The sequence below is a fragment of the Adelges cooleyi genome, unplaced genomic scaffold (assembly GCF_023614345.1).
Source record: "Adelges cooleyi isolate 19-005CV unplaced genomic scaffold, UGA_ACOO_1.1 ACOO_flye_CR_arks_rails_tigmint_CR_PRNA_167, whole genome shotgun sequence".
NCBI classification, from domain to species: domain Eukaryota; kingdom Metazoa; phylum Arthropoda; class Insecta; order Hemiptera; family Adelgidae; genus Adelges; species Adelges cooleyi.
This window is the reverse complement of record NW_026095824.1, coordinates 1,210,144-1,221,607: the sequence shown is the minus strand read 5'-3', so window position 1 is coordinate 1,221,607 and position 11,464 is coordinate 1,210,144. Positions and strand designations below refer to the sequence as shown.

At 32.4% G+C, this 11,464-nt stretch overlaps 1 protein-coding gene across 2 annotated transcripts in view; it reads right to left on the bottom strand.

Moving 5' to 3' along the window:
* Window positions 1-1,475: 1,475 nt before the first annotated feature.
* Window positions 1,476-11,464, bottom strand: part of LOC126832741 (uncharacterized) — a 28,516-nt gene continuing 18,527 nt past the window's right edge. Inside the window, exons 3-7 of one of the 2 annotated variants that reach the window (XM_050563637.1) lie at window positions 10,072-10,224; window positions 5,514-5,654; window positions 5,282-5,393; window positions 4,986-5,098; window positions 1,476-3,163 (exon numbers count right to left, since the gene is read on the bottom strand). In XM_050563637.1, coding sequence (XP_050419594.1) covers window positions 3,027-3,163; window positions 4,986-5,098; window positions 5,282-5,393; window positions 5,514-5,654; window positions 10,072-10,224 — 656 coding nt within the window. In that variant the 3' untranslated portion in view covers window positions 1,476-3,026. Of the gene's footprint in view, window positions 3,164-4,904; window positions 5,099-5,281; window positions 5,394-5,513; window positions 5,655-10,071; window positions 10,225-11,464 lie in introns of both variants that reach the window. The other variant, XM_050563636.1, reaches the window with a different exon arrangement.

The following is an 11,464-nucleotide window of genomic DNA, read 5'->3' as shown; positions in this document are numbered from 1 at the left end:
CGATATCGTACTGAACCCCTTCGATCGTTGCTCTTTCCCAGCTAGCATATCCACGGTATTAAGTTACATATCCCTTCTGACTTCTCTTACGTAAGTAAACAACCTTTACTGTATAGTGCAATTTCATTAGATTATTGAAATTTGTAACACTATGCGTATACTATTATGTATTACTTACAGTAAATCAATTTTGTAAACTACCAGATATCGAGGTTGCTGTCAATTACATAGAAAATGTGTTCTAAAAGATATACAAATAATTTTCCTTTGCAGTTTTTATTATAAACCGCCATAAAAAATATATAAATACTTTGTAACACGACTATAGGGCGTGCCTCACCCTTTATTCATTCACCCTTAGTCGTTATTCTCCCCACTATATACAAAATGAGCGATTTATAAACAAGTAGGTAGTGCTCAACTTGACAACAGCTACGGTTTTAATTTCCGTGTTTGACCGCTATACCAATGGAAAGTTAACATCAGTTTGAACAAGTATACCTACCGACTGTCTGAATTGTGTCTGACTAGTAAAATATTGAAGCAAACGTATCGAAATTCTGGTTTATTGTAAAGTTACAAATTCGTTGGTATCGTGGACATTTTTACAAACGGGTTATTTACCTAATTAATATTCGTCACGAACAGACTAGTGAACGCATGCAAGCACGTGCAAGAAAACGAACATGAACGTTTTTTACTTAGGTATAGGTTAGGTATATGTTTATAGTGCTCACGTATGTCGTAAAATCCTACCTATAATATTTTATCATTTCAATGGACTTACAGTTTAACTTTAGCTGTGTGGTTTGGGTCAAGAAGGGTCAATGTCACTCGTTGGCCCTTAAGATGTGTTATGTAAAGTTTAAAAAATGTTGTGTAGCGTAAAAAACCCGGCACTCTCAGGACAAAAGTTTGATAAAGTTGAAGTTTTGTAAAAAAAATAACAGTAAAAAAATTAAAGCCCATTTGCTAAAAGTGAGATCGCTTTTCTTGAGTCAAACTACAGATATATATTAATTGACTATTCAGTCAATCATAATTATACTTAATTTTATAAAAGTTAACGCAAGTCTGAAGAAGTTGTTTTCTCGTCGCTGTATAATAGCATTATGGTATATTATATTGTATACAGATAATGGTGGTAGAAAGGACTGACCTAACACGATTAAATAAATACAATTTTCTATAGATAGAAATATTAGTATGCTCTTTATTGAATGATAAAAAAAAATAAGTAGGGTAATTTTAAATAATTATTTAAAAAAAGTAGCAGTATAGGATATATATAATATTATAAATATATAAATATACGTGGTAAAAAGATTACAAAAATATTGCTAAAAGTAAAAAAAAGTGTATGTAGTACAATGTAGTTAAGAATTGCGTTGATAAGTGATAGTGATAATATTTAGACTTATTTATTAAATATATATATTATGTTTTTATAACTATAAATCATAAATTTATCTATTATTAAAACATGTTAAGAATCGTTATTGAATAGGATCCGTTTTACATTTTAATATGGAACAAAATGACAAAAATTTAGAAAAAATTAAATTTTCATGCACGCTCATTCTAAGTCTACATAATGTTATAATAATATAATATAATGTATTGAGCATAATTTATGCGGTCGTTATAGTAATAGATTTTAAAGACAAAATTCACTGCATCTAAGGTTAATGTATAGAGTACACACAATGTATTATAAAACATTATTGCTGACGATTAATATTTAAAAAAAGATCAAAAACTTATTAGTAGAATTGTTGGAAAGGCGATGAGCAAAAGACGTTGTTTTTATTTGCCGCTCACGGGTTCTTGGGCGTTAATAGACTAGAGAAAACCTTCCCTCTGTTTTTTCAAGTCCCGACCCACCTAAGACCCCCGAGACCGGTTAAAAACAATGTTTAGTCCAAATCGTCTTTCACTTGCGCTAACGCAAACAGACTTAACTTAAAACTAAATTCATTACTATTAATCTAATAATATCAATTTATTATTTACGATCTAAGTTTTTAATAATATTAAGTATACACGTATATACGCTTTGTAAATGTGTATACGAGTATGAAAAATGTACAATTATTATTATTTTAAAATAAGAAAAAAATCCAACTCGCTTGCTTGCAGCTCGCATCTAAATGATAATAATTAATATTAATAACTAAGTGTAATTTACGTTCAAAAAATGTACAAATCGCTAAGGTATTAATATAATATTATACTAAACAAGAAAAAAAAATCCCTTAATTTTAAGTCTATACATTTACAAATTGTTAATTGATGGATGATAAGTTGTTTAATATTAGTTTTATAATGTATTATAACATGGATGTATAATTATAAATTATAGCATATTAGTATTTGAAACGAGGGGGTTTAATTGATAGTATAAGTAATAAAATGTAATAAAATCTCGTGAGTATGGTTAAAATATTTGAAAATATGTTATTGTAATTACTAAAAATGTTGAAAAATAATCGAATAATGTAAAAAATTGTAGCTATATTATATAGTTATAACTTATATGATACACCATTAAGGTGGTGGCAATAATTAACAAAAAGATATTATCAAGCGTTCCACAGAACGAATCATTATAATAGATATATAGACTACTGACAAGCTTGTCTATATTATACTTAATATAATTTTAAAATGTTATAATTTTATATATGTGTATATTATAATATTGTATAGAATGTGTATTCGTGGATACTAATAAAAATGTCTACTATGTTAAAATAAGAAAAATTAAAATACATATTATTATAAATATAAACGCATAAGAACGATAGCTGTATATTATGATGTATGTATCTTGCTCGATTAAGTGGTCCCAAAAGCAAACGAGTCCATTTGGATAAAGATTCAAAAGTACAATAATACAATGCAATATTTTGACCCCGATGAACAAATAGCGTCCAGCTTTGTATGCAAAACAATTGATGTTGCAGTTAATATAGTAAAATAATAGCAATTTTATGGCTTTTGTTCAGGGGTTGCGGACTTGCACTTCACACAGTTGGTTGAATGTCGACCACTGCGGACGTCTTGGGTTCTGTTGCTGCTTGGGGTAGCGTCATGGCCGGCGTTTTGGTCGTAGGGGACCTAACGCTTTCTGAACCGTTGATGTTGCCTCGGACTCCACGACCTAAACGGATGACGGCAGATAGATAGAAAAAAAGCACGGTTTAATAAATTTGAAATATTTCCAACGTGATAATATGCGGTCAATGCCCATTGCCTAATAATCACACGTTGTTATGTTAGTGCCGCCAACGACCACGGTTAAAATCATCATTCGTTAGTCGGTTTGACTTGCGTCGGCGTGCTTTATCATTGTATTAATGATGTATTTATTATTGCGGTTGATACGTTTTCTCTCAGAAAAATAGTACGCATGTACTGTGCCCAGTTACTATTAGAATAGCTGCTTCTACGGAAGAGAAGAACAAATCATACCTACTGTGTACTGGAGAAACATGCATTTACCCTAATGAATGACAGTGCTATTAAGGAAAATAAATATATCTTGAGTTATAGTGGCAGTTATATTTATTTGCTATGTCAGGTGTCTAGTTATTTCATAAACTAATTTGGTAAATCGAGTCTATAGTTTGGCTGGGTAAGGTCATCGTGGTTTCTCTGGGCAAGCTGCTACTGTATAGATAAACAAATAGCCAACTCTCCCCCATGGTATTATATTTATTTGATCATTCCTTGTATTTTATGTCAAAACTCAAAACTTGTGAGCTTGTTAAGTGATAAGATTACTTAACAGAATATTAATTAATTTTCAAAAACAATTGGTGTCAAAGAACCGTTTTCTCTAAAAGACATGCAAGACGTAAATAGGTTTCAGATTTTTTGGACTATGTTTATTAAATATTTAAAAAAGGTCACTATTGTACAAATAAAAGTGAAACTAAGTTTTAACGAATCTGACTTTAGCGCATAGACAATTTGTTAAACTCTACGAGTGATATTATAAGTATATTGTATTGTGTTCTTATTGTAGGATTTCCATATCTATTTGATTGGAATCAAATGCATAAAATACTTGTGCAAAATTTCATCTAGCTAGAAGATTTTAATTCGATTTTAGTGTAAAAAGACGGACAACAAAGAACTAATGGATGTGTATTTTAATATAAAAAAGCGTTGTGAGTTTTCGCATCATGTTCAAACTCATTAGTGGAGAGCCACGGTTGGAAATTATGAAATTAATTATGACTTAATGAGGGAGACGATTGAATGGCAGAGAAAAAATGGCTGTGTTTCATAAGTACAGCTATCGTTATTGAAATACAAGTCATAAAAGTCCCATTCAGCAAACTATAAAATTAATATTAAAAAAAAAACATTTTTATTATATTTTTAGTTGTGCCGTATGGGTACTGTTATTTAATTTTTTATGTACCCTTCTAGTCTATTATAGCTGATAACGATTTGACTATAATATTAGTGCGAATATATCTAAAGAGTACAGCGAGTACCTATGTGCGAAATTGCGGTAGATAGTGTGGCATTACTCTATAACTCTATTAATCCCACCTTGTCGTTTCAACGAAACGCGTTTGATTGTTTTCGCGATTAACGCCAAGTCGGTGTTGTCGACGACTTTAAGCATAATAATATGGTATTTCGATGAAGTAATTTAAACGGTTTAGTATGGTTACGGTCTCGGACTCTCAAAACTTATTCCAACTATCGGTATAAGTTGTCGCACAAGAGTTTTATTGTCACGCGTCGTCGACAAAAATATATTTTTGATGTCCGAGACACGTCGTAAAGCCAGAAATGTTAGTTAAACAGTGTGTGCGCGTGTGGCTCAAGATCTCCACGGAGTCGACGACGAAGCATTTAAATAGATAGAGATAGAGGTTTCTAACCTAAAGAAGGCGAATGGGGCTTCAACGAGGCCATGCTTGGTTGTCTCGAAGGGGTATGGGTCTTTGTACTGGATTTGCTACCTCTACGTTCGCCGGCCGCTCCTGGTGGTGGTTTGTTATCTCTCAGTAAAGATACGTTCATTAATCTCGGGTTGGGCGTGTTGAATATCGTGCGGTTTTCCCTCCAGCGAGCCCTGTAAATCAATAACAATAATAATAATAATTCATGTTTTTCTCATTTGGCACAGACAAATCGCCGAAAGGTCAACTCAGAAAACGGTTTTTAGGCGTAGTGCGACCAGTCGGATATTTCTAAATACACTATGTTGTTACTAAAATATGGCGTGCGACAACCGAGATAAAGTCAAGTCTCTTACTTGCTGAACAATCTGAGCACAACGCATATGATGATGAACATCAAACACATTCCGGCCAACACGCACAGCATGGCAGGATCGGTGTACGGTTCTGAACCGGAATCATTTTTGGCTAAAAAAATGTACATGGAAATTATTATCGACTCGAGTTTACCTATTTGTATGTTGTTTGCAGGTTATTGGTATTACTCATTTGGTGTCTAGTAAATTAAACCGCTTATAAATATTTTACCAATGCACTCGGTTATTCCGTCAGAGTTCAACACTGGCGTTCTCTCAAACCTACAAGCGCACAAGTCGTCCCTGCACTCCGTTTGAAACACACTGGCCTCGCATTGCTCGTTGAAAAAACAAGGTTGGTTTATGGCTGCTTCTGAAATATTATACAATACATAAAACCCGATTAAAATTCAAACTGTTTAGCAATCATCAAAATATATTGTACATATGTTTGAAAAAATAAAACATACATAATATACGTCATGGAATCAAATTAATTGTACCGTAAAAGTAGCCTTATAATTGATAAAACACTTTATATGACCAAAAGGAGGGTCTAAGTATTTTTGGGTAGTTCTTTGAAAAGATAAAAATAAACCTGAAATCGAGCACTTATTTTTATGTATCCATTTGTTTTATTTAATGGTAAACGAAAATGTAAACAATTTGACGTTTTTAGAAAAGCAGTCTTTCAGAGTTACACCCTTGTTTTAGGGTCAAGACGCTTTCAGGAGCTGTGATTGTCAGTCATTGTTTTAAACCCATTAAAACTTTATGGGTTTGTGGTAACTAGTGTAGGGTGACCTTATCAACTATAATTAAAGAGTTGCGCCTGCCTTTTACACAAAGTACACGATCAAGTTATAATAAGGAACCGAAGTGTTTGCGCAAACAATTGATTAATAAAGTTTGAACAATATAATAGTGGAATTATATTTACAAAATACAATACAATAAACCGTACAAATAATTCATACGTTTTAAAATCGCTTTCGATTTACTTTGTTTTCTAGGAATTTTACACAATATTATATTGGGTGTGCTTTATTATTAGCGAATATAAGAAGTTTGGTAAAAGTACAATTATGCATTATTCTTTGAAGGGACACGCACCCGGGCTAATGCGAATTCAGCAAAATTGAACGCAAACTTTGTAATTAACAATTAATTCGGCCGAAGCGCTGAAGCTGAAAAATCGTCACGTTCACAAAGGAACTTATTCAATCAGAACCGAACCGACGTTGTTGCAAGCGAATAAATCCCGAAACCATAATTAAGGTGTTGGCAATTTTGGGTTTATCTGATCGACACCGGCTGTCGCGTGACCGCTGGTTTTCAATATAGTAGTATATATTATAATATTATGTGGCTTAGAACAGTCGGTGTAATTACTAGAAGTGTGCGCCTGACAGAACCCCTTGCGTTAGGCTGTCGTGTTACGGTTATTATTATACGTAGATACCCTCTGTAATATAATTATGTGTTTCCAAGTACATTTCATAGTTATAATATCAAAGTTGAATTTTATAATACAATACAGTACTATTGCACCAAGTTTCCATGGAAGCGGTCATTTATAAATTATTTATATTTTGTTTCTAAAAAATAAAATATTAATGATTTCTAATTTCAATGACAATTATATTGGTATTATGGAACGTTTGCGAATTTGTTTACATTATTTATAGTTGTGAGGGTTAGTTTTTAGATGGTACCTGCTTTAGTATAATGTAGAAAATTGTTATCACAGACATGAGACCAATTACGTATGTCAAAGTTTAATATGATAAAAAAAAGACATTTATACATAATTCTTAAAAAAGTAAAAAATAACTAAGTCCTAACGCCGGATTTTATGAGCGTCCATCGAAGATTTTATGAATCAACAGTTTTAAATTTAATTAAACGTTTAAATATTTTAGCAATTTAGTGTTGCAACCCAGTTTTAGTTTTTATACAGTAAACACGTTTAATAGTATGAATATTTCAAGTATTATAAAAAGTTTTATAGTATTATAATAAACAATATTGATGTTCGGTGTAAAAAAGTTTTACTCGGTTTTGCACTTTGTACACAAACAAATAAAACGAGTAATAAATAAGTTCAAAAGCATTCGGCACTCTGTAGTTAAAAGAGAACAAACGTTGTTGCGAGTTCAAGAGAGCGATGTAAGGTAAGATGAAATAATTTGTTAACGTTATTGTGTTGCGGAAAGCGGTGAAATCTGCAACGGCGGAGCACTACTTTGTTGTGTTAAAAAAAGAAAAAACTGCAGTTTTTAATGCCGTAATTTCTTTCGAAGAAAAAAATTATATTGTAGAACTTGTCGGGTTCAAGTTGGATCAATGTTGTAGTAAAAATGTATACACTAGTGGTTACACATTAGAGCAATGGCGGTAGTCGCTGCAAAGGGTTTGCATTCCTCACGCAAACTTCTCGCCGAGGTCATGCGGTACACTAAACGGGAAACAAGTATACAATCAAATGCATTCATAGCGTACCTATACGGTTTACTTAATAGCATATTTTGTCGCTTTGCTCATCGACAAGACCGCGAAACATGTTAAATTGATCCTCCGCGAAGCAACAGACTTAAGTCGCGTCGACGGTATAATAGTATGAGCTTTTCAAATCAAATTGGATTATATATTTATAGTATATCTAAAACGTGCTTTGTAAGCGAAAAAAGATTAATTTAGCACATGCACGGGCCACGTTAAATAGTATACAAAATATACTGTAAAAGATATTTAACATGAACCCGTTATAAATATGAAGTTTGCGGTAATGCGCATTTGTGCTATTAAAATCAAACGAACATTCAAATAGCTATCAAGTTAATTGCATAACTCAATAACCGTCTCTTTGTTCGGTCGTATACTAACTACATTTCGAAACTAAGCAAACAGCGTATTCAAGACTTAACCGTTTGCCAAATAACAAGTAAACTGTGTATCATACATAACAATCCGGGCGGTATACGGTTTGTATGTGTGTGTGTGTTGATGTAACACAAGACAATAATCCAACACAGCAACAAATTGTTGGCAATCGCCATGGCGGACTGTTGTAACTAACGAGGTCTGAGAACTTTAAACGCAAAACAAACATGAAATATTCAACGTATTTGACCATAGTGGAATAATAATATGGCAGCCAGCGCTAGTCTCGACTTGGATGTATTAATATATTATCTGGAATAGTGTTACGCGCCTTTGTGTTAAGTAACCCAACGGTAGCAGCAACGGCGGCACTGACCCTGCACTTCTCATTTATTATACCGAAAAGGCCGCCACTCAACAATGGAAATTAATGACGTTGTAGGTATAATAATTTATTTAGCGGTGCACGCAAAAATATTTTTCATACGCATTCATGCACCTATTTTGCATACACCGTGCGCCTTGACATACGGCCACATACATAATAGGCACGGCGCGGCGTATCATTGTCGAAAAAGCACGAATTCGATGTTCATTTATTATTATTATTATTATTACACTAATGCGTTTCGTTAAGAATCGTTATTTGAATTTTTTTAATAATCTGTTATTCGAGCACTACGTACTATATACACTACTGTGTATTCACCGTAAAATACGTGTATGAGAAAAACAACAATGTAAATATTATATCCTAAATGCAATGCCACGCATGCCATGTAGTACGGCAATTAATCATGCCCAACTAGGTTTTCGTGTAAAATCTCTGTATCATATTTTCTATAATATATATGAACATCAACCGCCATATTTTTATCGAATACATTACTTACATTTATTATTTGTTTTAGCAGATCCGTTTTTTTGTCAAGTTGAATCGTACAAACTTATATTCCAAAAGTAAACAAGATATAAAACAAATGACTACTTCAATGCCGATAATGTTAATAATAGTATTTATATGTTATGCTTTTCGCTATTGTACTTTTAGGGCAAAAATGGTAAACATTTTAAAGAGTTTTGTAAAAACAATAACACAGAGCCTTAATGACTTTGGTCATATTATATGTAAGGCGATGAGTAGTGTATTAACCCTATAAATCATAATGATTGGCTTAAAATTTCATCGTATAAAAATTTTAATATGAATTTAAGAGACGAAGGCAAAGCCAAAAAGTTAATTTAGGTTTTTCGGTTAATGGTAACATTATATTTAATGGTTCGTCGTTTATAGGTGTGAAGTATATAAGTACACAATAGCATACTTGCTATTTTTTTTTAAATACTTGGAACGGAAAAAAAGAACAAAATCAAGAATAAATATTCAGATCACGTTCCATAAAGCTGTATGTATAATAAATAGGGATATTAAATATTAAAAAAAAAACGAAGGGCAAAAAGTAATAACTTTTGAATATTTTAAAAATATAATCTATGGTAATTTTTTTTCATCGATATTAATATTTGAACATCATCATTATAATCACGTTACATTGCACAAAGGAAAAGATATAAGTAAGTGTCTATGTACAAACACTTACTTCAAAATATTGCAAATAAACTAAAAATAAGTCCAAAACTGTCATGTCACGTGTATTTACACTTTTTAAACGTGTAGAGAGAGTTTTAGGTATTTATATCTTTTTTTTTTTTGTTATAAGAAAGGTGAGTTTCGCATATTTGTTTTGTTAAAACTCTTAGTATTCTTTTGTCGCGAGTAATGGACTTCTGCACGAATGTTAAGAGAGTCGATTAAGGAATAATATTAATGGAAATAAAAATCAATAGTTCTGAATTCACTATTATATTATACGTGTAATGTATATGTATATAAACACAATATTTACTGTGTCCGCATTTGTTTATGTGATTTGTGACCGCGAACTCCGGACGACACTGACACGTGGCTTTCCTATTGCTTCTGTCCATCGTGCACATAGACCCATTGAAATTGCAGTCCTCGTTGACTTCGCATTTGTCACCGAATTTTTTTTCTGCGACTGAAACAAGCATAGAATGTCAAGTATAGAAACACTGCAATCAGTGAACAAAATCAAATTCAACACGGACGAGCGCCGCCGTTGCTCGTTAACCGCAAGAAAGACCGAGGTTGTTGGTAAATATAAGTTTATAAACAAATAAAGTTTTCTTATTTGTGTAAAATTACGTTTATGATTTATCCGTAATAAATTCTCAGAGGATAATATATATGTATAATATTATATTGAACTTTTAAATGTACAATACGATACACTCGGTTGGCAACGTCTATGCATAATATTATATGGCCTGTGTAACTTTTATAATATTTGTTTAAATCGTACAACTACTCTGACGGTCACGTCGTTTCCGTCCAATCATTTTCAAACTAGATCCCCCAATAGAGTTACCGAATTGACAGTTTTGAAAATTGATCGCTTCCCGTTTCGCCTTTATACATTATATAGACCCCCTGCTATGCTTCACGTATTACTCATATCATAATATGTATGCGCCTGAACGGAATTCTAATTGTCCGTGACCTTAGTTTCGATACAATGTAGGTAATGGCGATGTGGTTGTTTTTAAAATATAACCAAGTATTAAAGTACACAATTTTGTGACACGGCAATACATTGGGCCGCGAATCGCTGTTGATGATTGCGATTTATGACTGTAGTTTATATCCGAAAAAAATGTCATATATCCTGTGTGTAATGTGTATATAACAGACGGTCAGGTCTTATGTGAACGGTAAACGCGCGTTGTGATAATCCCGTAATACGGTTTTTTGTTATAAAAATGTTTTAAATCGTTATATATGTTGTGAACATTAAGTAAAGTCGAAATTGTATCTGCACGACTAATTGAAATAGGACTGAAAAAAAATGGCATTTATAATATAGCTATATCGGTACTACTGCAAGTCAGTAAAAATTAATATAAATAAATAAGCTATGACGTCCGAGATCAACTTTAACAGTTATTTGACAACAAAATTCATTCGTTTTGACTTTTTACACTCTGCTTCCAAAATAAAAAATGTACTATGTGTGTAAACTGTGAACGGATGTACTACCATGTGTACACAGCTTAATTCATTTCAATCATAAATTGAATAGCGAGAATAGCTTCGAGTCGTTGTTGACGTTTAGAATTATCTCATTTCCTCCCTCTTCAACGTTGTGATACCTATATCTTCTTCCGTACTATAACAATATATTATCAGTATATGTGTGTGTACGTTGGGATTCATAAAAT